General features: G+C 52.7%; 1 protein-coding gene and 9 non-coding genes across 11 annotated transcripts; 1 reads left to right on the forward strand and 9 right to left on the reverse strand.

Moving 5' to 3' along the window:
• Positions 1-22: 22 nt before the first annotated feature.
• On the reverse strand, positions 23-141 carry LOC136105489 (5S ribosomal RNA). Its single transcript, XR_010651938.1, has one exon. It is a non-coding gene; the product is annotated as a 5S ribosomal RNA (ribosomal RNA).
• A 231-nt stretch (positions 142-372) lies between these two features.
• LOC136105537 (5S ribosomal RNA) lies at positions 373-491 on the reverse strand. Its single transcript, XR_010651984.1, has one exon. It is a non-coding gene; the product is annotated as a 5S ribosomal RNA (ribosomal RNA).
• Positions 492-723: 232 nt separating this feature from the next.
• On the reverse strand, positions 724-842 carry LOC136105491 (5S ribosomal RNA). Its single transcript, XR_010651940.1, has one exon. It is a non-coding gene; the product is annotated as a 5S ribosomal RNA (ribosomal RNA).
• Positions 843-1,074: 232 nt separating this feature from the next.
• Positions 1,075-1,193, reverse strand: LOC136105492 (5S ribosomal RNA). The gene has a single exon (XR_010651941.1). It is a non-coding gene; the product is annotated as a 5S ribosomal RNA (ribosomal RNA).
• Positions 1,194-1,427: 234 nt separating this feature from the next.
• LOC136105493 (5S ribosomal RNA) lies at positions 1,428-1,546 on the reverse strand. The gene has a single exon (XR_010651942.1). It is a non-coding gene; the product is annotated as a 5S ribosomal RNA (ribosomal RNA).
• Positions 1,547-1,778: 232 nt separating this feature from the next.
• Positions 1,779-1,897, reverse strand: LOC136105494 (5S ribosomal RNA). Its single transcript, XR_010651943.1, has one exon. It is a non-coding gene; the product is annotated as a 5S ribosomal RNA (ribosomal RNA).
• Positions 1,898-2,130: 233 nt separating this feature from the next.
• On the reverse strand, positions 2,131-2,249 carry LOC136105495 (5S ribosomal RNA). Its single transcript, XR_010651944.1, has one exon. It is a non-coding gene; the product is annotated as a 5S ribosomal RNA (ribosomal RNA).
• A 232-nt stretch (positions 2,250-2,481) lies between these two features.
• Positions 2,482-2,600, reverse strand: LOC136105496 (5S ribosomal RNA). The gene has a single exon (XR_010651945.2). It is a non-coding gene; the product is annotated as a 5S ribosomal RNA (ribosomal RNA).
• A 243-nt stretch (positions 2,601-2,843) lies between these two features.
• LOC136105497 (5S ribosomal RNA) lies at positions 2,844-2,962 on the reverse strand. Its single transcript, XR_010651946.1, has one exon. It is a non-coding gene; the product is annotated as a 5S ribosomal RNA (ribosomal RNA).
• A 1,977-nt stretch (positions 2,963-4,939) lies between these two features.
• On the forward strand, positions 4,940-21,818 carry EFHD1 (EF-hand domain family member D1). 2 transcript variants are annotated; one of them, XM_065844847.2, is made up of 4 exons: positions 4,940-5,316; positions 13,415-13,562; positions 18,910-19,044; positions 20,156-21,818. In XM_065844847.2, the coding sequence occupies exons 1-4, from the start codon at positions 5,021-5,023 to the stop codon at positions 20,288-20,290; spliced, it is 714 nt and encodes a 237-aa protein (XP_065700919.1). In that variant the 5' UTR covers positions 4,940-5,020; the 3' UTR covers positions 20,291-21,818. The 2 variants fall into 2 exon arrangements, with proteins under 2 accessions (XP_065700919.1, XP_071668496.1); XM_071812395.1 differs by lacking the exon at positions 4,940-5,316 and adding an exon at positions 5,402-5,522.
• The last annotated feature ends 3,182 nt before the right edge of the window (positions 21,819-25,000 follow it).

A 25,000-nucleotide genomic window follows, 5' to 3' on the forward strand; every position in this document is an offset into this window, starting at 1 on the left:
CACTCCGCCGCCAAAACACAAAAGCCTACAGCACCCGGTATTCCCAGGCGGTCTCCCATCCAAGTACTAACCGGGCCCGACCCTGCTTAGCTTCCGAGATCAGACGAGATCGGGCGTTCTCAGGGTGGTATGGCCGTAGGCACCCACTCCACCGCCAGCCACGCTCTCGCGCACCCCGAACCTGTCTCCCGTGACACAAACTGACACCTCAAAGCCCCTGACACCAGCTCGGGGCGAACCCACGGACACGTGCAGCCCAAAACCTCGCTCCCTGCCACCCAATAGCGCCTGTCCCCACATCTCTGCCCCTCCCACGCCCCCCCCCCCTCCAAAACAAACGGGGAGACGGACACTCCGCCGCCAAAACACAAAAGCCTACAGCACCCGGTATTCCCAGGCGGTCTCCCATCCAAGTACTAACCGGGCCCGACCCTGCTTAGCTTCCGAGATCAGATGAGATCGGGCGTTCTCAGGGTGGTATGGCCGTAGGCACCCACTCCACCGCCAGCCACGCTCTCGCGCACCCCGAACCTGTCTCCCGTGACACAAACTGACACCTCAAAGCCCCTGACACCAGCTCGGGGCGAACCCACGGACACGTGCAGCCCAAAACCTCGCTCCCTGCCACCCAACAGCGCCTGTCCCCACATCTCTGCCCCTCCCACGCCCCCCCTCCCCTCCAAAACAAACGGGGAGACGGACACTCCGCCGCCAAAACACAAAAGCCTACAGCACCCGGTATTCCCAGGCGGTCTCCCATCCAAGTACTAACCGGGCCCGACCCTGCTTAGCTTCCGAGATCAGACGAGATCGGGCGTTCTCAGGGTGGTATGGCCGTAGGCACCCACTCCACCGCCAGCCACGCTCTCGCGCACCCCGAACCTGTCTCCCGTGACACAAACTGACACCTCAAAGCCCCTGACACCAGCTCGGGGCGAACCCACGGACACGTGCAGCCCAAAACCTCGCTCCCTGCCACCCAACAGCGCCTGTCCCCACATCTCTGCCCCTCCCACGCCCCCCCTCCCCTCCAAAACAAACGGGGAGACGGACACTCCGCCGCCAAAACACAAAAGCCTACAGCACCCGGTATTCCCAGGCGGTCTCCCATCCAAGTACTAACCGGGCCCGACCCTGCTTAGCTTCCGAGATCAGACGAGATCGGGCGTTCTCAGGGTGGTATGGCCGTAGGCACCCACTCCACCGCCAGCCACGCTCTCCTGCACCCCAAACCTGTCTCCCGTGACACAAACTGACTCCTCAAAGCCCCTGACACCAGCTCGGGGCGAACCCACGGACACGTGCAGCCCAAAACCTCGCTCCCTGCCAGACCAACAGCGCCTGTCCCCACATCTCTGCCCCTCCCACGCCCCCCCCTCCCCTCCAAAACAAACGGGGAGACGGACACTCCGCCGCCAAAACACAAAAGCCTACAGCACCCGGTATTCCCAGGCGGTCTCCCATCCAAGTACTAACCGGGCCCGACCCTGCTTAGCTTCCGAGATCAGACGAGATCGGGCGTTCTCAGGGTGGTATGGCCGTAGGCACCCACTCCACCGCCAGCCACGCTCTCGCGCACCCCGAACCTGTCTCCCGTGACACAAACTGACACCTCAAAGCCCCTGACACCAGCTCGGGGCGAACCCACGGACACGTGCAGCCCAAAACCTCGCTCCCTGCCACCCAACAGCGCCTGTCCCCACATCTCTGCCCCTCCCACGCCCCCCCTCCCCTCCAAAACAAACGGGGAGACGGACACTCCGCCGCCAAAACACAAAAGCCTACAGCACCCGGTATTCCCAGGCGGTCTCCCATCCAAGTACTAACCGGGCCCGACCCTGCTTAGCTTCCGAGATCAGACGAGATCGGGCGTTCTCAGGGTGGTATGGCCGTAGGCACCCACTCCACCGCCAGCCACGCTCTCGCGCACCCCGAACCTGTCTCCCGTGACACAAACTGACACCTCAAAGCCCCTGACACCAGCTCGGGGCGAACCCACGGACACGTGCAGCCCAAAACCTCGCTCCCTGCCACCCAACAGCGCCTGTCCCCACATCTCTGCCCCTCCCACGCCCCCCCCCCCCCTCCAAAACAAACGGGGAGACGGACACTCCGCCGCCAAAACACAAAAGCCTACAGCACCCGGTATTCCCAGGCGGTCTCCCATCCAAGTACTAACCGGGCCCGACCCTGCTTAGCTTCCGAGATCAGACGAGATCGGGCGTTCTCAGGGTGGTATGGCCGTAGGCACCCACTCCACCGCCAGCCACGCTCTCGCGCACCCCGAACCTGTCTCCCGTGACACAAACTGACACCTCAAAGCCCCTGACACCAGCTCGGGGCGAACCCACGGACACGTGCAGCCCAAAACCTCGCTCCCTGCCACCCAACAGCGCCTGTCCCCACATCTCTGCCCCTCCCACGCCCCCCCCCCCCTCCAAAACAAACGGGGAGACGGACACTCCGCCGCCAAAACACAAAAGCCTACAGCACCCGGTATTCCCAGGCGGTCTCCCATCCAAGTACTAACCGGCCCCGACCCTGCTTAGCTTCCGAGATCAGACGAGATCGGGCGTTCTCAGGGTGGTATGGCCGTAGGCACCCACTCCACCGCCAGCCACGCTCTCCTGCACCCCAAACCTGCCTTTCGCACCACAAACTGAATCCTCAAAGCCCCTGACACCAGCTCGGGGCGACCCCGCGGACACGTCCCGCCAAAAACCTCGCTCCCTGCCACGCGACGGAGCGTGCCCCTACGGCTCTGCCCCTCGCACGCTCCCCCATGAGCCCCCCTCCCCTCCAAAACAATCGGGTAGACAAACACTCCGCCGCCAAAACACAAAAGCCTACAGCACCCGGTATTCCCAGGCGGTCTCCCATCCAAGTACTAACCGGGCCCGACCCTGCTTAGCTTCCGAGATCAGACGAGATCGGGCGTTCTCAGGGTGGTATGGCCGTAGGCACCCACTCCACCTCCAGCCACGCTCTCCTGCACCCCAAACCTGCCTTTCGCACCACAAACTGATTCCTCAAAGCCCCTGACACCAGCTCGGGGCGACCCCGCGGACACGTCCCGCCAAAAACCTCGCTCCCTGCCAGACCAACAGCGCCTGTCCCCACGTCGTTGCCATCCAGTCCGCCCCCTCTCCAAAAAACGGAATGACGGACTCTCAGGCGCCAAAATAGAAAAGCCTACAGTACCCGGTATTCCCAGGCTCTGTCTCATTCCACTTTTTTTTCAGTGTTTCTCACCATTGGTGTGATTCTTAATCTTTAGTATATAGTTTCAGGGTGCTTTTATATGTATATTCAGATCGTACACAGTCATCCCTCGTCTTTTAATTTATTCTTTCTGCTCATATCACTTTTTCTTTTGCCCTGCCTTTCAGTTCCGATTCCATTTTTCAGTTGACTTTTGTTTTCCTGATATTATTTACCATCCATGTGATACCCTTCACATTTGTTTCCAGCAGATGGCAACCTGGCTGTGTGTTTTCTTTATTTCAGGCTGTTTCTATGCAGGTCTCTCGACATCATTACCCACACAAGTGCCTCTGTTTTCATGAGTCTGCAGAGTGGCCAGTGTCCTGGCAGTAGCTCCCAGCTCTGCACTCTATGCCCCTCCAGTGAAAGGAGCTGCTCTCCGCCATGAATGTGGCATTAGCTTAGTGCAAAGGAGTGCGCGCACTGAACATGCCACCTCTTTCACTCAGTAGGTATTTTTTCAGGCAATCCTGTTGTGAAACTCCTGCAGTGGCTTTCCTGTACCACACACCCCACAGTCATCATCACCCTTGCTGGGTTAGCTTTTAGCTGCCCAGGCAGCAGGTTGCAGGCAGCGTTGCTGGAAACGGCTTCAATAGTCATTTTCTGAGGAGGTTTAGTGGCAATGATCTTGCACAAGACAGTCAAGCGTAGGTTACTACTAGGTCAGAGAGGTGCTTACTAGCCGCCTGGAGTTGTGAAACAGCCACATAACAGCTGCTGGGACAGGTTCCCTGTGATGCACAGGCTCAGGCACGCAGGCACCATAAGCAGGTGGCATGTCCAAGCTGGTGCTTTCCTCTCCCCCTTCTCCCCCGGTGGGTAAATCCCATCAGTAGCCACCTCACGCCAGCCCTAATCCCATCTCTGGGGACGCCATCAGCCTTCTATCAGCCAGGCCAGGGACGGACAGTCCTGGGAGGGACACCCGCGGCCCCACAGAGCCCAGGGGACAGCAGGGATGGCACACTGGCCAGGGAAGGGGAGTAGTGTCCTTGAAAGGGGAGGCTTGGCTTTCATTCTCTTCGGAGAAGGAGGGGGAACCCAGAGCTGAGCTGAGCTTTGTCCTGGGTTAATTTTAGCCCAAGGAGATAAGAGAGGGAGTCGCATGGCGGGGCTTAAGGGGTCCCTCTGCCTCGTCACGGGGCAGGCCTGGCCTCCGCCGTTCCCGTGGACGTGGGGAGGGCTGGGGGATGTCTGGGAGCCGACAGAGGCTCCCGGTCGGGCTGAAGGCTCGTCTCACCCCACGGAGCGGGGTGCTGCTGTGGGATGTACACGGCCTGTTTGCCCCGGGGCCAGTTCAGTGCCCTCGTATGGGGTGCAGGGGGCTCCCTGGGTGGCACCCCACCCGTGGGGGGATGCGTGGGAGCGTGGCCATGGGGTTGTACCTGAGGGGGGGGGGAATCCTGCCTGGAGAGGTGGGTACCTGAGTGGGGGTGATTCCTGTATGGGACAGTGTACACATGAAGGGGTCAGCTTGTGGAGTTACACTCGACTTCGGGTATACATGTGGGGGCACCCCCAGGGGCAGCGCGACCACCCCACGTCGCGCCCCACGCGTGGACGACCCCCACGGCCACCGCCGCGCCTCCTTAAGCGCCCGCCCTGTCCCGGGCTCCTCCCGCCCCGTCCCGCCCCGTCCCGCCCCGTTCACTCGAAGTGAGGGAATAAAGTTGGCGGCCGGGGCGGGCGCGCCCGGCTGGAGCGCAGCGGAGCGGAGCGGAGCGGGAGCGCGGCCGCCGGGCAGCGCCGGGCCATGGCCTCGGAGGAGCTGGCGCAGAAGCTACAGCGGCGGTTACAGCTGGAAGAGAGCGGGGCGGCGGCGGAGAGCGAGGCGGTGGCGGCCAAGGGCGAGGAGGCGGCCGGGGACGAGGCGGAGCGGAGCTGCCTGACGGCCAGCGCGGACGCGGAGCTGAGCGCGAAGCTGTGCCGGCGGCAGGACATCAACGAGGGGGCGGCGCAGCCCCGGCGGGCCGCCGTCTTCAACCCCTACACTGAGTTCAAGGAGTTCAGTCGCCGCCAGATCAAGGACATGGAACGCATGTTCCGCCTGTGAGTGGGGTGGTGCGGGGGGGGACGGGGGACTTGGGACTCGCCTGCTCGGAATCGGGCTCTGCTGTCGGGTTTGGGGCTCTGCTTTCCCTTCGCAGACTCTCCCAGTGCTTTTCTTCGGCGGGACATTTGGAGAGGGCTTACCTGTTCTTGGCAAGATGTTTGCATTTCTTTGCGGTTTTGCGGTCGGGCCGGAAGAAGCCGCGGTGGGTTTCCAGCGTCATCTGATCCCCGCGTTGTCCTTGTGCTTTGGGGGAGGCGGTAGGGGGTTCGTAGTGTTCGCTTCGGACTCGGGGCTGGAGCTGAGCATCGCGCTTGGCTCATGGCCTGGGATTGCCTCTGCTCTGCCTGGGACAACGGCTCTTTTTTTTGGTGGCACCTATGAGCTATGGTTTTGGGGAACATTCCAGGTGGGATGGGGGGGCTTGGAGAGCAGAAATACTGTTATTCCGTGTGCTGGGGCACCTGGTGGGTGTGTATCCCAGTGCTGGACATCTGCCTTCAACAACTGTGATCCTAAATGTTTTTGGTAGTTCTGCTGGCTCTGCCTGGCAGCGCTGTGGTTCCTTCCATCATCTTTTTTGCCAGGCTTTGTGTTCCCTCCTGTGTATCCAAACGAAGCTCAAGCATTGTTTTTGCTTGCTCTGTGCTTCCTGGGGGCTGGGATGGGAATCGCCTCCTGGCAGGAAGGTTTGTATTAATGTCAAGCTGCTGGTGGCAATGTGGAGAGATGCTTTGGTAAGCGGAAAGGCTTAGCCTTTCCCAGAGCCATGGCCCTGCCACGTTCTCTCCTCCACAAGCCTTATCTTGGCTCCTGCAGTTGGACTGTGCCTGGGGAGCTTTGATTATTTGTGCTCAGGTTTCCCTCCAGCACCACAAACCCCTGTGCTCCTGGGGACCGATGTCCTCCCACCCCCAAAGAGAAGGGTCAGGCAGGCAGCTGCATGTGCCACCCTGCCGCAGGCAGGGCTGCTGGACTGGGGGTGAACTACTGCCAGGCACAAGGCAGGACCACAGAGGAGCAATGTGGACTGTCATGGCAAGGTGACGCAACTTCAGCTGACAGAGGTCACTGCAACAGGGTTTGTGATTTGTTAGGTCCTCGTCCTATCTGCAACTTGTTCGTGATCTCAAGCTGCACCAGGGGAGGTATAGATTGGATATTAGGAAAAAGTTCTTCATGGAAGGGATTGTCAGGCATTGAAACAGGCTGCCCAGGGATGTGGGGGAGTCACCATCTCTAGGGGTGTTCAAAAGGCACTTAGACGAGGTTCTTAGAGACATGATTTAGTGCTAGAGTTAGATAAGGTTATGGTTGGAGTCGATGATGCTGGAGATCTCTTCCAACTGAAATCGTTCTATGGTTCTATGATTCTGTGGTTACATGCTTTGAGTACTTTGGAGGCTGGGGTCATTGTGAGGAGATCGAGAGCCTGATTGAATGTTCCCAGCTTGTGGTGCACTGGGGCGTTGCTCGCCCCAACAGGGACTGTCCCTGCGGGAAACCAAGCGATGGACTTTTGTGAGCTCACTGGAGCTCTTTGTTGCATCGGCAGCGTTGCGTCAGCAGCTGGGTGCGAGAAGGGAGGTGGTCGGTGTGAGACTGCTGCTCTGTTCATCCCTGTGCCACTCTTGATGACAATTAAAGGCAGGATCCTGCTTTGCAGAGGACTGAGACATGGTGCTGCGAGGGCAGGAGGACAAACAGTGCAGGCAGCTGCAGCTCCTAGAAGGAAACAGTGCAGGCGAGAGCCCAGAGCAGGCAGCGGCACCGCCTCAATAGGGGTAAGGAGAGGAACAGTGGTAGTTTGGGAAATAAAAAGTGGAAAGAGCTGAATTGCAGCTGAATTTTTCAACAATGAGCTCATTAAACTCCCGCCTTGTAAGCAGGGAAACCTAGGCTTTACAGTTGAATGCTAATCAGCTGGTCAATGTAGCTGGAAAACATTGCGCGCCCTGTGAGGACTATTGCAGCTGAGCGCCGGCCAGCCATGCTGAAAGGGGAAGAAGCTGGGTTGCGTGCTCCCAGTGCTCCCCAGACAGGCGGACGGAAAACCCCGTCCTAGTTTTCACTCTGTTACGGGTACCTGGTGTTAGTGGTGGCGGAGGATCTGGTCTTTGCTCCATCTGCTCCCAGCAATCTGCTTCAAGTACTGGCTGACACCACGTGCTCCAGGAGGAGAGGAAATGTTCCTCTTAATTCCTGCCAGTCAGAGCTTGAGTTAATGTGATTAAGGCTTTTATTCTCTATATGGCTTATTGGCCCTGGTCACCAAAACCCGGAGTCTTTCTTACGAACAGTTAAAAATAAACCTGTGAGAGACAGGGATCTATCTTCTTGCTGCCATGGGTTGCCAGGTTTCTGCTATCAGGCTTCCTATCCAAAAGTGTTTCTTATCAGTTTAGTGGGACTTGAAAAATCTGTAATTTAGACTGAACTTCATCTTGTAGGACCCAGGCATGGTATGGGCTGGATCAGGGCGCTTTGGCTGGGACAAGGCAGTTGCTGCTGATGATAGTGGCTGCCCTGGCATCTGTCAGGGCATCCATGGTACAGCTGATGGCTGTGACTGTCCTGTGCCAGGGTGGGAGCAAAGGGCCCGTCTGAATGTGGGACTTCCCAACATCCAGTGCTCCATCCAGCTCCTGTGTGCCACCGGCTGCGCCAGGAGCATCTTTCCAAAGCAGTAATGTTGCTGCTTGCTCCTGCTGCCACAGTTGGGCTCAGTTTTACCCCTCTTCTCCAAGCCTTGTGTTGTCAGAATCACCCCATTTTGGCCCCGTTTTGCTGGAGATGGGGCATGGGTCCCTGCTGCAGATGCTGGGGCTGTGCAGGAGCATGCAGGGCTGCTGGGTGCAGGCAGCTCTTGGGATGTGATATTTTTGTGGGTTGTTTTTTGGTTTGTTTTTTTTTTTTTTTTTGGTAGAGGGGTCGGGAAGTCTGCAGCTCAGCCTAATTATAATGCAACCTAATTAGCTGCCTATTCTGACGATGTGTGGGGACTGTGGTAACCATGATAATCTCTCTTCCCCAAGTCTTGCAAGCAAACCCTCAGGAGCTCTGGAGTCTTACAGCTCTCCTTGGTGCCATCTCGTCTGGAGAAATGGCAGAGGTGGGTGTGAAAACCAGGCTGTGAGCCTGTGCCTGGCAGAAGTGATCTTTCCAAGGGAGGAAAACAGCCACTGACTTCATCTGTGGGGTGCGAGGGAGGGGAAAAATTCCAGCCTTGCTGTTGCTTTTGTATTTAGGGAATTTCATGTGTTGCCCACGTGTTTCATAAGTGCCTTGTGCTTGGCCGGTGGGAGACATTTTCATGTCTCCTTGCCTTCCTGGAGCTGCTTAGGAGCCCCTCCCCAGGTGTCCCTGCACCCAGGGACTTCTCTGACATGCTGCAGCAGACCTGCTTGTTCCAGGACTTGCTGGGCTCCCGATGTGACTTCTGCTCTGTGACCAGCTGTCTCTGGTGGTTGCAGCAGTCAGGGAGGTCATCCCTACCAGGCATGCCAAGCACCCAGCCTGGGCCGTCCACGCTTTGGTGCCTTGGGGTTTCACCCAGCATCTCAGGGGGAATCTTGCTAGAGGAGACTTTGATCTTGCCCTTGCATCCCTCCAGGAGCAGGAGAACTCCAGCTGCCCGGGCTGAGGAGGATGGAGTTGTGTGCAGCTGAGGAGCCTGTTCCTGTCCCCACTCTGGTATGGAGGAGTTGTTTCCAAATCTCTCTGCAAGAAAATAGGATGCTTCAGTTGGAAAGGACCGACAATGATCGTCTAGTCCCAGCTGCCTGACCACTTCAGGGCTGACCGAAACTTAAAGCATGTTAACAGCATTGTCCAAATGCCTCTTAAACACTTGACAGGCTGGGAGCATTGACCACCTCTGTAGGAAGCCTGTTTCAGTGTCTGTCCACCCTCTTGGTAAATAAATACTTCCTCATGTCGAGTCTGAACTTCCCCTGGAGCAGCTTTGAACTGTTCCCAGGTGTCCTATCACTGGTTACCAGGGAGAAGAGATCAGCACCTCCCTCTCCATGTAAGGTGAAATGCAATGCTCAGAGTGAAGGAAGTACCACTTAGAAAGGATTTTGCAATATTTAAGAGGAGATTATTACTACTTCAGCACCATTACTCCAACTGCTTTATTTCAAAGCCTGTATTAGGCCATTGCAGCATGTGGGAAGTGCTCATCAAAGTACAAGTGCCTGCACTGTGTGGAGCAAGCTCAGGTACAGCGAATGTGCACAGGGAGGGCACGTTTTCTTTCTGTTCTTTCTCAAGAAGTGTGGATAGTGTGGATGCCTATACAGCAGCCCTGACCTGGTGGTGGACACTGGTCATCCCTCACAGGCTGGAGGGCACCAGGGCAAGTTTGGTCCCCGAATGCATGCCAGGGATCCGTCCAGTCCCATACTGCTCTTTAATCCTTTAGGAATTGGGATTGCTCATTCAACTACCTTTTTTTTTTTCTCCCCTTGGGGTTTTTCAGGCATTGGGGGAGGTGACTGCCAAGGCAGTACAGGTGATGCAGTCCTCCTCGTCTCCCTTTTCCTCCCTTCCTGACCCTTTGTTCTTCTGTGGTGTAACCCCTCAGCTGTGCTGCATAACACCCGTGCAATGATTGTACTAGGGCTGTAATCTTGTGTACCACACTCCTTGCTCTTAAAGTCTGTTCAGCAAGTATTCCTTCTTTTCCCTCCACCCAATTTCTGCTCCCGCTTTCCTCCCCCAGTGCTTCTGCAGCCCAGGTGGAAGCAAGCCAGCGTGGGAGTCTGGGTGCATCCTTGTTGCAGCAGATTTTGGCAGCTGCTGTCTGTCTCTCATCTGCTGCCAGGGACACCGCTGCGGCGGCGCTGCAAAGTCCTTATCATGCCGGCCATGGTGCTCGTGGCTGCCTGCAGCGTCCCAGCCCGCGCAGGTGGGGACCCGCCATGGCTGTGGCACTGCTGGAGCTGGCTGGCCTGCTTGCGGCGTGGGATGCCTTTGCCTGTCGGTGTGAGATCCCTTCTGTCTGTAATGCCTGCATGTCACCCGGGTGAGGCTTGGCTCCTGGCCCAAGCAGCTTTGAGCCTGAAGGAAGCAAAGCTCCCGTGTCATGGCAGGACAGCGGGTGACAGCAGGGCTAGAAGGGATGGTGGGGCACCTGAGTGCTGTGTGCTCTTGCTCTGCTGTTCCTGAGTATGGGATTGGACGGATCCCTGGCATGCATTTGGGGACCAAACTTGCCCTGGTGCCCTCCAGCCCGTGAGGGATGACCAGTGTCCATCACCAGGTCAGGTCTGCTGTGTAGGCAGTGAAATGGGTGAGAGCGGTATTGGAGGCTGGCTGGAGCCCTGGGCACTGAAAGGGAGCTCCCAAAAGGCAGACAGTGGGGTTTTTGGTAGGGCTGAGGTGGACTGGGAGCATTGGCCCCTGTGGTGCCAAGTGCCGCGTCTGGGGGAGGGTGTGGTGGGGAATGAATCGTGCCGTCTCTCATGCCCTATAAATACGCCTCTCCCTAAATAGTCTGGGTGCGTGGCTCTATGGCAGCTGACTGGCTGTACCCAGGTCCTAAAATACTTGGGCTGCTTTAGGAGGCGAGGGGGGTGGGGAGGGAATGCAGCAGTTTGCAGGGTGCTGCTGTTGCTCTGCAGGGCTGGGACTGAGTGTCCAGAGGCTTCAGCATCCCTCTGGCTGTCCCCGACTGCCAGGGACCGGTAACCTGATTTCAGGGTGCATTTCGGCGCCTGGCGTGCTCAACACCCATTGTGCGGCTGGTATGGCGTGCTGCTCTGCTGCCACGGCCGCTGCTGGCAAGACCCCATTTTGCACAATCCTGGCTTTGTGCTGCCTCTCTGCAGGGATGACGAGCCCTGAAGCTGTGCCCATGCTTAACCCTTTCAGGGCCATGCATTTGTCCCCAAGCTTAATGCCAGGACAGGCACCAAGATATGGTGTTTGCCTGTGGGTAGAGTCTGTAGCAGAAGAGCAAGATAAGCTGTCTTCATCTCCATTATCCAATGCCTCAAAGAGGGGCTTGGCAGTGTCTTCTTTCCTTGATGGGGGCCTCAGTGTAGTCCTGCTTCTGCACCCAGCCAAAGGGCAGTATGAGCTTGCTGGGGCCAGAAAAATTATCCAGCCCCATCCCAAGTACCTCCCTGCCACAATATGCTTTACTGCTTTATCTGATCAAAGGCACTGCCTCTCCAGCTGCCTTACTCTGGAGGAACAGCTTTCCTTTTCTCCCAAACTTAAAAGAAAAGCAAATTGACAGTTAAATATTGCACTTATTATGCTTCTGTGAGGTCTTGAAAGTGTGTCTTGGAGCTGGGCTGGGTAATGCTGCAAATGTGTGACTTAATTAACTGATGCCTTCCTTGCTGTGATGAACCTGCTGCCTTTCCTCCCCATGACGTCTGAGGTCTGTGACCTGGTTTCTGCTCTGAGGGAGACTTCTTTCCTAGCTTTCCAGAAAGCTGTTGAGCTTGGAGAGCTCACAGGCTTGCTGGCTGCAGAGTGTGTAGACAGGCTGGTAGCAGGGGCTCCATGCCAGCCTGGTGGTGACATCCCTGTCATTCAGGGTCTCTTGGGCCTGGGACCCTTGGAAACAAGGAGGCACAGAGAGTATAAAATCTTTTTACAGGGGTGGTGGGGTGTCTCTGGAAAGCCGCAGAGGCTGCCCCAGTTTAAGGGAGCAGCACCCTGTGCTGGCGAAGGCTGGGGCAGTGCTCTTGGCTGCAGCCCTGCCTCCTGCTGCCCATGCCTGCGAGCAGCTCGGGGCCAGCGGCTTTGTTCCTGCCTTCTTCTGCCACAGCTTCCTCTGCGGCTCTGAGGTTTCTCAGCTGGAAAGGGCTTTCTTCCAATGTAACCACAACTGTGCAGTTTTGGTCTGGGATGACTACAGCCGTAATTTCCTTGGAAGAGAGCTGACCGTCAATGAAAGATGATGGGGGGTAGGATTTGACTGGCTCCTGCCAGTGGAGGAAGCTTCAGTGTTGTGCCTAGGGTTTCTTTTCGGAGTGGTTGAAAGGATTTAACTCTGTCCGGGTTGAGGTGGTAGTGAGGGGGCAGTGGCAGGCTGTGCACCAGGGCTGAACCCAGCCTGCTGTACCCTTGTCCTGTGCTCCGACATGAGCCCGTAGCTCCATGCTGGATCCCAATGACAGGACTGGGATGAGGGAGGGATGTTGACGGGCTGTCTGATATTAATAGCAGAGCGTCCATCCCTCCAGACTTTGGACTTTGAAACCCAGAGATGGCCCCGGTGCGTGTGAAGTGCTGGTTGCTGGGTGGGCCGGGTCCTTTATTTGCACCCGTAGCGGATGTCAGGGGGAATTGGTGCACAGTCTCTGGCTGAGCGCAGCATGTCACTGCCTCCCCATGCCTAAAGCACTCTGTCCCTTGCACGAGTGCTCCCTCCTCCTGTGAAGAGTCTTTGCTGTCCGTTGTGCTCCATTGGGAGCGTGGTCCTGCTCCAGTCTTGCACCTGGATGTGGGCACTGGTTTCCTCTGCCAGCCTGGCTCCGGCTAGGATTGCTGTGCTCCCCCAGAACTGCCTTTCTCCTCTGCCTGGGGACACTGAGTAAACAGCTGTCCTGAAGCACAGTACTTGTGTAGTACAAAACCATTGCACGGAGGAAAGACCTCAGCAGCTAGAAGGGGTGTGTTTTGCTTACAAAGAAAGATAGCTGCTTTCTGCTGGTAGGTTCTGGCTGATCTCTGCTCCCTGTTTCTCCTCTAAGTGAGCAGGAGGGCTGGCAGCAGCTGGCTCTGGCATGCCTTTGCCTCACTGTGCTGGTGCATGATGTTAGCTGCGTGTAAGTAACCTTTGTGCTGGACACGCAAGTGGGCGAGATGGAAATCCCACTGAGATTGACTGAGTTCCTCCATGCTCCTTCTGTGTGGGTGGTTTGGTCTGAGCTCCCCTAAGCACTTCTCTGTCTGATGAGAGACAGCTCTGAAAGCTGCCCACTACTTCCTTGAGCTTAATATATCTCAGCTCTGGCTGTGTTGTGCAGCTTCCCCTTTCCTCCGAGCTTTGAACTACACTGTGACTTTATCCTCTTCTGGGAAGATGGATATGGGGGAGGATGAAGGCTGACCCTTTCCCTTTGCACCCTGCAGGTATGACTCAGGACGGGATGGATACATTGACCTGATGGAGCTGAAGCTGATGATGGAAAAGCTGGGAGCCCCACAGACCCACCTGGGGCTGAAGAACATGATCAAAGAGGTGGATGAAGACTTTGATGGGAAGCTCAGCTTCCGTGAGGTGAGGGCAGCTGCAGGAGCAGACAGGGATGTGGCTGCAGGGAAGAGGGAGGAGGCAGCCAGGCCCTGTACTCCAGCTGTGGGCAGCGCTGTCCTCTGTGTGTTTTTCCAGCTGTGGGGTGCAGCTGAGAAGCAGGTGAGCTACCCCATGCCATGGGGAGCTTGAGGTGTGGACCCTGACAGTATCCATTTCCACATGGCAGTAATGATATCTGATGTCAAAGCTCTCCAGCTTCTCTGCTTTAGGAGCACATTTGTGCCATGTTGCAGATGCCTGGAAGTGCTGAGAAAGCTCCCTGCTGTAGCTGGAGGTAGCATATCCCTTCAGTCACAAAGTCTCGTTGCTGGGCTCCTGTGGTACAGCAGCTCAGGCCTCATTTCAGGTGCAGGGGAAGGAGTCTGCTCGGAGCAGCTGCTCTTCATGGGGTGCAGCAGGCTTCCTCTTCCCGTTTATATTGAACCTCTCTCTGCATCACACAGTGACCAGCCATGGCAAGCTCTGTGAGGGGTGATCACCTCCGTGCAGCCAGGAATAAATGTGGTGATGCAGCAGTTCGGTACTGCATGCTGGCTCAGCAGGGACACGCAGGGACAGGTCTGTCACTGCTGTGGTGAGCAGCGTGGGCAGGCCAGGATCTGCTACAGGCAAAGGAAAGAGAGGGAATTTGAGCAGTGACCTGCATGCACTCAAGGGTACCCAACTCACCTTAGCAGGAAGGGGGAGCCCAGTTGTCAAAACCTCTTGTTGCCTCATCTCCTCCCCCTAGGCTTTGTTTGCTGTCTCAGAAGCAAATGTCACGCTGTGGCTTTCTGAATGAACCAAGAGCCCCTTAGGCAGCAGGAAGGCCAGTGCTGCTGTGTCCTGCAGCGGCTGTGTGGGCTGTGCTGCTTCCTCCTGCCCCAGGGGACAGCTGCAGTGGGCCCCGAGCAGCTGGGCTCCTTTGTGTCTGCAGGGTCTGTGCTCTTGCTGTGCCTCGTGCAGGGTGGAGGCTTGGTTGTGGAGATGAGGTGCAGAGCTCTCCGCAGCTCAGGACATCAAGTTCTTCATCTTGCAAGCGCCAGGACCTTTTGTAGTGGCTGGGAGGGAGGATGAGCAGCCAGGGCCCTTGACTGGCCAGGCTGGTTGAGGTGCAAGTGGTGACTGGCAGCTCACAGAGCTGCTGCACTGTCTCTTTATGCTGGCACATCACACCATCTCCCCCTGCTTTCATCCCCCGAGGGTTTTGTTGCATTTCTTTTGCTGCAAGAGGGCAGCAGTACCTTACAGAGGCCAAAGACTGTTGGGTTACAGGGCCTGGCCCATAGAGAGGGGGGGAGACAAGTAAATCTGGGAATTGAGAGCCTGTCAGTTCACAGCAGCAAGGCTCTAAGCCTGCAGCTCCGCTGGGCAGGGAAGGAGACATGCCCGGTCAGAGGTGAACCAGGGATAGCAAAGAATCCAGTGGAGCAGGAAAAGCACCGTGCCCTTGGCTGCATGTCAGACTGCGATTGCCAAATCACTGCGTGGGCTGGAGGAGCCCTCTGCCTCTCTGTGTGCCCTCTGGGCCACCCTGCACCTTGGGTGAAGAGCTGGAGACAGCCTCTGGGCTTGCTGCAGGGCCTCTCTCCTGTGAAAGAGAGGTGTCTCTAACCCCAAGGCTCTGGAAGATGCTGTGGTGTCCTGGCACCAGTGGCACGGCACAAGTGGCAGAGCAGCTCCTCTTCTGCTGCCACCTGTTTGGAACATGGCCACCCGTCAGCCGGCACGGGCTGCCTGTGCTGCCAGCCCTTGGCAGGCAGCATGTGGCAGCTGGTGCTATTGTAGCTTCTTTCCAGATGCAAAATGACGGTCAGGCAAGCACAAGCTTGAGTGACACAGGGGTTGGAATGAGGGAGTGTCACTGGCAGACCTTTGGGGACAAATTACACAGCAGCTTTGGCGTGTACCCAAAGTTTCCCATGGCAGAGAGGAGCAGGATGTTTCTTGCCTGGTTGCAGATGCACCCTGTCCAGCTGCTGTGCTTGGGCAGAGGACTGGCAGGAAGCAGGTCTCTTGGTGGCTCAGGAGGTCTGAACCAGCCTGTAGCCCTACCCCACTCTGCTTCCTGTTGGGGTGACAAGCAAGCAGGTGATGGGTGACTAGGCTGACGTGGGGCACCCTGACAACATGAGAAGAAACCCTGGTTTAAATAAATGAGTGTCCAAACTCAGCAGTCTGTAACTTGAGCACTGGAAGGCTCCTATCCGCCTCTCCAGAGAATATTGACTCCTGACATACCTGCCTGAAGATGTGCTTGTGATCTGGCCAGGGAATTGGTAAGGACTTCTTTCACTTGCAATAGGTCACCTTTTGTTGCTGCTTTGAGTAGTGTCATGCCCTCCCTTCCATGTAAGCTGTGATCTGGAAAGCAACCTTGTATGGCTCTGACTTGCTGCTGCTGAACTACTGGCTCTTTAGGAAAGCTGCCTTCTACCACTGACCTTGGAGAGTCCACCAATACATCAACAATTAACTGCACAAGACTCTTTCTGTGACTCAAAGAAATTTAGGTTTATTATAAAAAGATTAGGTACCTCTGACTATCTAGTTCTGTCATTATCACAGTAAACCAGAGTTAATTGCTATAATAATAATGTCTAATTGTAGCTGCTATCTAGAAACCACAGAAATCCACCCGCTGTCCCCCATGCCTGCACCAGCTCAAATGCTGACCTGGGTTTGCAAACCACATCCTTGTGTGACACTGCTTTTCTGACAAGCTGCTGCAAAGCTGCTGTTGCTAGTCACTCCCTGCGTAACTGCAGCATCGCTCTGAGTCCTGGCACTGTGGGGTAGGTGTTGAAAGGGTCTGAGCCCGGATACATCTCTTATGTCTTTTTCTATTGGGGTTAGTGGGGTGGAAAGTGTGTGTCATGTCCTCCTTGAGAGCAGGGTTTTTATTATTTACTTTTGCTTCTTTAGTGACACTTCCCTGAGGCTTAGCTCCATGTGATGTGTCCTGGGCCCAGCAAGGATGGGAGGCAGGCTGGGAATGAGAGCTCATTGGGAACTGAATGCATATTCCTGGTGTTCTCTAGTTAGAGAGGACTGATGCCTTGAGGGCAAATAACTGGTGAGGTGGGCTGCAGGTGATGTGCTTACATGAGGAAGGATTGCTCTTCTGCTCCTGTGGAAACCAGCGTGATGTCCCATGGACTGCCTTGCTGGGTCCTTGGCACTGACCTTGTGCTGTGCCCACCCCAACCAGTGGCTCAGTCCCTGGTTTCCTTGAGCTCAGTTTCCTGGCTGTGGCAGCCCATATTCCACAAGAGGATTGCTGCCTCATCTCCTAGTTTCAGGGTGATTCATGCACACTTGTACTCATGACTGGGTGTTTCCAGTCCCTCCCTGGGCGACAGCTGTACCAGACCTCAGGACTGTGCTTCCTCCGCGGTCCTTTTCCAATGCCAGGAAGTGGGACTTGCAGGGTGGAGCAGAAACTGAAGAGGAACCATTACTAACGCCAGCCTGGCTGCCAGCCCTCCATGTCCTGTGCCTGGTGCTGGAGGAGACGAACTAGCCCAAGCCTAGTGGATCTGAGCAGAGGGAGAGGATATCTTGGGAAGGATTTGGTTTCTTTCTGAGCAGGGTGTTCTGCCTGTTCAGCAGAGCATCATTAAATTTCTTAAATGTGTTTGGAGGGGGAAGGGTTCCCTCCCCAAGCACAGCCTGCTTTCTGGCTGCTCTGTGCTGAGCACACACGGGTCATGAGGCCGTTGCATGAAGCAATGCTTGGTGACGCTGCCTCTGCGAGAGGGCAGCCAGCGCTGCTGTCATCTCCGCACCCTTCCCCATGGGAGGCCTTCCCAAACCCTTGCATCTCCACCAGCTTCTGAGAGCAACTTGAAGCAGGCGAGCACATTAAGGGCTGGCTCAAGGTGGATGCTGGGACTCTGCTGCCCTCCTCTGGGACAGCTGGGACTGTAGGAAGAAGCAAAGTCCCAAGCCTGGCAGTCTGAGGAGCGCAGCACTGGAGGTATTTGATGTTTCCGTGTAAATGGATTTCAGGGCAGCCCTATATGGCATTTGCAACCTTCTCCCCTGGACTGAAGTGGTGCAGTAGCGCATTTTCCTTCCTTGTGCTCCTTTTGTACCCAGGTGACTTGTCCTCGTCTCTGTTCTTTCTGTCCTGTGCCAAGCATTGAGACATCTCCTGGGGCAGCCAAGAATAGCAGGGAGTTACAGGACCTCTCAAATTACGCATAGAGCATCCACATCTTAACCTGGAGTCTGGTTCACAGGTGGAAGGCACTGCAGAAGTCTTTATTTGTAAGCAGGCAGGTCTTTTAACTTCTGGGGGGAAAAAAGGTGTGCTTTCCTGGTGGGTAATACGGTTCTTGTTTGTTTGTTTCCTTTTTGCAATTCATATGCAAACTGCTGTAATGACTCTGGATGTGTTAAATGCCTATGGCCTTGTGCAGGACAAGGGTTTCAAAACCAGTTGCTGTGTGGACACTTGAGCAAGTCACTCTGACTGTCACAAGGGCATGCCTCTGACCTGACCCCTAACACGTCTGAGAGAAGCTCTCCTGTGTGTTATTTAATGGGCACAACAGGAATACATAGGCTTTGCTCACCATGGCGAAGCCAGCTGTGGCTCCCTGGAGCAGGCTGAGGCAGAGCTCCTAGGATGGATTCATTTAAGTCACTCTTCTCGTGCCCTAGACAAGGGACTAGCTGAAGTAACTATGTTCTGTTGTCCTGATGCATTTGACCTTAATTTTGTTTAACCCTCTCGTACCATCTGCATCACAGGGCTTGGGAAGGACAGAAGGCAGAGTCCACAGCAGCCAGGCAGTCCCCAGATCCCTTTCAAGTGCAGGTGTTTGGGCTGCTGTTCTCTTTTAACAGGGCTGCCCTGGTGCCTCGGTGCAGTTTTTACCCTGTTTTTGTTGTTGTGGGGTGCAACCTGAGCCCCCAGAACACTGGGGAAGCTGGTGGGGGGCTTGTGAATACACCATTAGGGTGTGGGGACATGAAGAAGTGTATCTGAGCCCACCATACAGTTTACTAGGCAGGTGGAGAGAAAGCTTGTTTCCTCTGGCGATGTAGCAGCCCAGGCTTGACAAGAGCTGTGCTTCACCAGGGCTCTGCTCCCCAAAAAACCCTCTTCGTATGAGAGTTCTACCTCTTAGCCCAACAGGACCGCGTGCCAGAGCCAGGGCACTGGAGCACAAGTTGCATGGTGCCACTTCATTTATATAGACCTGGTTTCCTTGGCTCAGAAATGTAAATTCCAGCCCCCTCCAGGTAAGTGTCTGTCCTGTTTGCTTTTTAAGTTGTTTGAGCCTCAGTGAAGAACTTGAATGTTTCCTCTCTGTCTTCCTAGTTCTTGCTGATTTTCCATAAAGCTGCAGCTGGGGAACTCGAGGAGGACAGCGGCCTGTTGACTCTTGCGAAGCTCTCAGAGATCGATGTCTCCATTGAGGGAGTCAAAGGAGCCAAGAACTTCTTTGAAGCTAAGGTATGGGGTGGCATAGAGGAATACGGAAAAGCTCTGCACACAGGCCTTAATTGTCACTGAGACACTGACCCTGCTTGCTTTTCAGTAGATGATTTCTCCCTAGCTAAAGGGATGCGTATTTCATGTCCCCTCCTAAACTCAGCCATAGGTTTTCCCTTCAAACTTTTTTAGACTCCAGCTAAAGCCATCCTCTGCGGATCAGTCAGCACTGGAGCAGCTTAACTCACCATCTCTGCTCTGGGTCTGACCCAGTAGAGCTGACTGACCGAGCTGTGTCCCCGTGGCTGGGAGCTCTATGGGACTAGCTGGCTGGCTGCTTTTAAAAACAAAAGCGTTCTGAAAACTGATGCGATAGGCACTGAGTTTTCCCTTTTTGCAAAACCCCCCTCAACCAGAGCACTCGGAGTTCAATGGTGAATGGAGTATTTTGGAGTATAGGATTTCGGACATCTCTTTCTCGTGCAGCTCTCTGTAACCTTTGGAATCAAAATTATTCTGCAGGGTCCTGCGTTTGGCAGAAAGAGCTTTGCACCATTCAAAGCTGACAAAGCACCCTTTTTGAAAGCTCTCTTGAAGAGAAAATAATCCTGCTTGTTTATATAAGAAGTTTTTTCCCAAGAGCATAACACAGCTATTGCACAGCAGATGTACTGAGATGAAAGCTGGAAAAATAGCCAGCAAATAAACAATGTCTCTTTGATCTGCAGATTATCCATGGTGTAGTGTGATGTTCTCAGATTTGGCTGTGATTCAGAACTGTTTTCTGCAGTACTTTCTCCCACTGTATACTTGCAACTTAAGCTACACTGCCTGCTTACAGAAAGAATGTATGTGACCCAGTATTGACAGCATTGTCTTGGTCACTTCTTAGTGACTTATTAGTAAGTGAACTTTCTTTTCTTGATGTTGAAGTCAAGCCAGCTAACAGGTATTGGATGTAAATACCCAAGCACTGCAGTGTAATTAATACTTGACCCATCCTGACAGAGCTTCCCAGCAAGCGCTGGGAGCTGCAGCGAACAGTTCTGCCTTGCTAGTCTGGGAGTAGTTCAGGCTCTGTCTTTGCCTCTCACGCAAGGCTTGACACTCTCTTATTTTCTCTGTCGTAAAGGTTCAAGCCCTCTCTTCAGCCAGTAAGTTTGAAGCAGAGATAAAAGCTGAGCAGGATGAGCGAAAGCGGGAAGAGGAGGAAAGGAAACACCGCCGAGCGGCTTTCAGGGAGTTAAAGTCTGCATTTACCCAGTAACCGACCAGCCTACATGCACTTGGAGATTGCACACAATTTGGTACGTTTTCAGATCAGGGCTCTACCTGGAGAGAACTGCCTGGCTCCTGCCTAAAACTCATTACAGCTTTGCTAGCCTTCCTCTCCTGAAGATCCTTCTGAGTTTCTAAGGGCACAACTCTTGCAGTTACTATGCATAAATAACGATGGGAATCGTAAGAGCTGTGTACATGCTGTTTGCTCTGAACTGTCAGGAGCACATCACCCTGAACCAGAAACAGCAGGTAGCAAATCACGGTGAGCACTGACCAGTGTCGTGTTTGCCTATTTCATTCTTCTTTTCTATACATTCTTTTTCTTTTAACCCTATATTAATTCATTCCTTGCTTACAGGCAAGTAGTGAGGTCTTGTGTCAATCAGGGTGTACAAAGTACAGCTTGACTTCCTGTATGGTTGTACTGCTGTTGGGTGTTGTCACGCATCCTTCACTATCTCTTTTCCTCAAATCCCTGTACCACAGGCACTGTGAAAACACTGTGAAGAGAGAAAGATAGTTAACTAGTGACATGGATCAAATTAATTCTTTCCTGTAGCTTTTTCCTGCTGCCCAGCATGTTGAAGAGTCTTCCAGTTTTTCTTCTCTGAAGTGCCATAGTAACAAACCTTTTAATAAGAGGTGAGATTTCCCAGGACTTCCAAGGGTGGAAGCTGGCTCCCAAACTGAGAACCGAAAACTGAATTGCCTGACCATGTATCTTCTTTCACATTCCATCACATTTAGTGTACTGTACAGCTTGGCTGTGTTTTCCAGCCTTAGGCAGCTGTATCTGTTTTTAAGGGATATTGCCAGCTGGACAATGTAATCGGATGGCACACTGGGGTTTTTTATTTGGAAATTTGCTCATGTCCTGAATCATGAAGGTGACACTGTTTGATTTCATTAGAACCATGACAGATAACACCAGCCCAGAATACTGAGCAATCTCTGCTCAAGAAGGGAAGAGCAGCGAGGTGAGCACATTTAGCTGAACTGAATTTGGAGGGTTTGCACTGTATTATTAGCCATTTTCTTTCAAAACACAGGAAGCTTGCCCATAAATGTTTAAATGCCCACTGCTTGTCTGGAAATATACACTATTAGGTCACGGAAGGGGAGCTCTGTTCCCTCAGAGACCTCACTCAAAATAAGGATTTGCTTAAATTCTGCCTCTGCTTTTACCCCAGTTTGTGCATTTATTTTTTCCTTTCCAGAACTAAATTCACCAGTTGTCTTTTCACTTCTCTGTTTTGCTTCGTAAACTGTGAGCACTAAACTGTGAGCATGGAATAATAAATAGAAAAACCTCTACTCTTTAATGTCAGGTGAAAGAATTGCTAAACGATTAAACTGTGTATATATATCTTCACAGATTATATTTTATAAATCACGCTTTTTTAGCTAAATATTTATAATTAAATGTTTTTATACTTTACAACAAAGCAGATAATTGCATCTTCAATTATTTCTCCTGTTGCTGAAATGTAAAAATAAAGCATTGTTATCTCTGGTCTTGTCTGTGATTTATTTTAGGTCCCTGAATTTTGTTCACAAATTATAGTAGTGCTCTTCAAAGCTGACTTGGATGAGTGAGGAAAGTGTTGAACCCCTTCTTGATAGCACTTCCCCTTCTGTACAGCAGTTCTGGTATAAAAAGCTTGAATGTTTGCAATCCCTCAGAAAGAGACACGGCTGTGTAAATATTTGAAATGCTGCCCACTGCTAAATGTTGACATGTGAAGGCTGTCAGCCTTCCCTTATCTTAAAATAGCCACTGTATCTCAGCTCCAGGAGTCACCCAGCTGGGAGCAGGGCAGGTTTCTTGAGCTAGATTTCCCTTGCGTTTCTCTTTGCGTTTCCTCTTTCTGCATTTATAGAAGGGAGGGGAAAAAAATGTGGACATCTGAAACTGTGTCCAAGCATCTTGTTTAACCATGCATCATTTCAGGTGTGATCTGGTGATGAAATGGAAGACATAAATATTTTATTCAGTGCAGCTCTGCTCTGTGTCTCCTTGGTCGTCGGTTCTTTTGCCATGTGTCTGTAAGCCCTCGGGTCTCAGTGGTCAGGCAAAATCAGGGCCAAAGTTCCTTAGTCTGTGTTTCCACAGGAAAATTGCAACACTGCAGCTCTTGATATTTCCCTTTTTCTCCCACTGTTGACTGGTGCTGCTCTGCATGTGCAGCTGGTTGAGGAGCCTGGGGCAACAGGAGGAGAGGGTAGAAAAAGGGCTTCTTGTGGCTTTATTTTAATAGATTTGAGTCAGCTTCCAGCTGACAAGTTTCAATAAGGAAATGAGCAGTGTGTCTGTAGTGGTTTTGTTCAATTCAAATAGGTGCTGTTACTTGGGGCCTTTTTTCAGTGCAGTGAACAGTAAGTGCTTTTGGATTTTGAAGTTGCAGCAATATGAGTTTGAAAATAGCTTTGCAAAAAATTGACAGTGGGAAATTAATTGCTTTCTGAATTGTTCTGTTTTGCTGGCAACTATTGGATCGAATAACAATGTCATTAGGTTACGCAGAAGTACTAAAAATAAATTGTCTAGCTAAATGTCCCATCTAATACTGGCTGACAATACTAATTTACGTATAATTAATCTTTTTATGCCTGATGTCACTATGGGTGGCAATCCCAATTTTCTTAACATCTGCTGATATGTCAGTGACTCTGATTGCAAGTGGAGAAGTTTGGTCAAAAGACTGCTGTGGTTATGGGTCTTTCTCAGAAGGGACAAGGACCTGCCCCAAGTCACTCATCTCCTAGAATGGGAACTCCAAGTAGTCCTCAGTTTCTGGAAGGTTTGGGTTTAATGTTTCCCAGTGTAGGAGACGTACATAGAGGTGTCGCTAATGCCTCAGCCAGCACTGAGGATGGGTTCAGCCTGTTGGGATACTCTTGATCGCCGGGTGTTTCTCACCAACACTTTTGTCAGAGCCATTGTCGCTGGCTGCAGGGGACACCGTCGGATGGCAGGAAGCCCCGTGTAACCATAATTGAGAAAGAAAGAGAAACAGTATGACTGGGTTCTTCCTGGCTTAGCATTCAGGCTTTAGCTGTGAGGATTAAGGTGACTAAAACAAATTTTAACCTTATGGGAGTGTACGAATAAATCCCTTGTAAAATGGATTGGAGTAACCAGAGTGCTTTGTTGTCACCTGTCAAACTCACCCTGCCTCATGTGAGAAGGATGTCTTAAAATAATTGGGTGTTGCAGGAGTAGTGGTTTATTTGTGGTAGTCTGTCTTTCAGTGTAAGCCGTCTCAAGTGACAAGTCCATTGAAGTGACTGACTTTAAAAACTACAGTCAAATGTTCACCTGTCTGCCTTGTCTGTTGCTTTTATCATTATTTTTAGGGATGTGACAGATGATGTTCCTCTGCTCCCATGGAAAACAGAGGCTGTTGAGTAGATGTTGACTCTTCTCAGACAAAATCCTTGGTATTTCAACAAACAGGAGAGCCTCTTTTCCAAATAACAAGAAGGAGGTGTGGTGAGGGGGAATGTGGCTGATTTTGCCACATCTGTGCTGCTTTATGACCATTATTCACCATTTCAGAGCTGTGCTCTGTGTTTGTAGCACCTGTGCTGTACCAAGGGAAGCAGGCTCTTGCTTCCAAGCTAGGACTGGTGAAAACAATGGGACAATAAGGAAGGTTTTTAGTTCGTTAGGGATACTGTTATCGTGTGCTTGGATTTTTAATAGTGTGGATGAATTGGCATGGTAATCTAGAGGGCTCTGAAGTACTTCATGCCCTCGGTACCTCAGGCTAGCTGCTGGGGTAATTTCGCACATAGACAACACCAGCTGAAGTCCTGTGATTGAACCATGCAGGGATTTAACCACACAGGTGCTGTCTTGAATTTTCATGACAGTCTCACTGTTCTGCTTGAATGAGTGTTGTGGAGGATTTAAGATGCTATTAGAAAAAAAAAAAGAAGTAATCTGAGTTTCCTTGAGATATTTTACAAAAATGCCAATTTCTGCAGATGAGGCACATTTCAAACACACTCCTCTTGAATTTTTTTGTCTCAATAATATAATATTTGTGCTAACTGGGAGGAAAAAATTCTGTAAGAGCTAAACTTCTCACATCTGAGCTAAAGATTGTCTTAGAGCATGTGAAAATATTTCTGAGTGCTCAAGCTCAGGTTTGACAAGTAGAATAACAGAGCGCAGCCACTTCTGCAGTGGAGGTAGAAGTTCTGACTGACAGCTTCAAATAGCAGTGCTGCCTCTCTCCTGCCCCATGCTGTTATTAATATTGGCTCAAGCTGTGTGACAACCACCAGGGGGATCAAATGCAGCTTATCAGAGGCCAGCCCTTTGCTAGCAAGCTTCTTTTTACATACTGGCCTCCTAAAGGAGAAATTTCATTCTAAGATTTTTGAATGTCGTAGTCCTGTGTTGCTCTTGGCTGAAAATAAGCCCCAAGAGTTACAGGCTTTCAAGCCATTAGCTCAGAAGAATCACTTTGTGTTCACTGTTGCATCATTTTTGGCTGGCATTCAGTGCACAATGACAAGTATTTATTCACCTAGAAGAGGAAGGAGAAGGCTACGTGGATTGTGTCTGAAATCGTGATTGGAGTGAAATTGTTTCAGCTGAAAGAGGTTATACCTTCAGTGGTGCGTAACAGCTGAGAATAGTTTTTTAGGCTGAAGGAACCACATGGGGCTACTCTGCATCATGCAC

The sequence above is a fragment of the Patagioenas fasciata genome, chromosome 9 (assembly GCF_037038585.1).
Source record: "Patagioenas fasciata isolate bPatFas1 chromosome 9, bPatFas1.hap1, whole genome shotgun sequence".
Classification (NCBI taxonomy): Eukaryota; Metazoa; Chordata; class Aves; order Columbiformes; family Columbidae; genus Patagioenas; species Patagioenas fasciata.

Bases quoted from the DNA above. Each gene is read 5' to 3' on its own strand.
- EFHD1 (XM_065844847.2), top strand. From the start codon at position 5,021: ATGGCCTCGGAGGAGCTGGCGCAGAAGCTACAGCGGCGGTTACAGCTG. The intron at 5,317-13,414 runs GTGAGTGGGGTG...TGCACCCTGCAG, and splicing joins ATGGAACGCATGTTCCGCCT to GTATGACTCAGGACGGGATG. The intron at 19,045-20,155 runs GTATGGGGTGGC...TCTGTCGTAAAG, and splicing joins AGAACTTCTTTGAAGCTAAG to GTTCAAGCCCTCTCTTCAGC.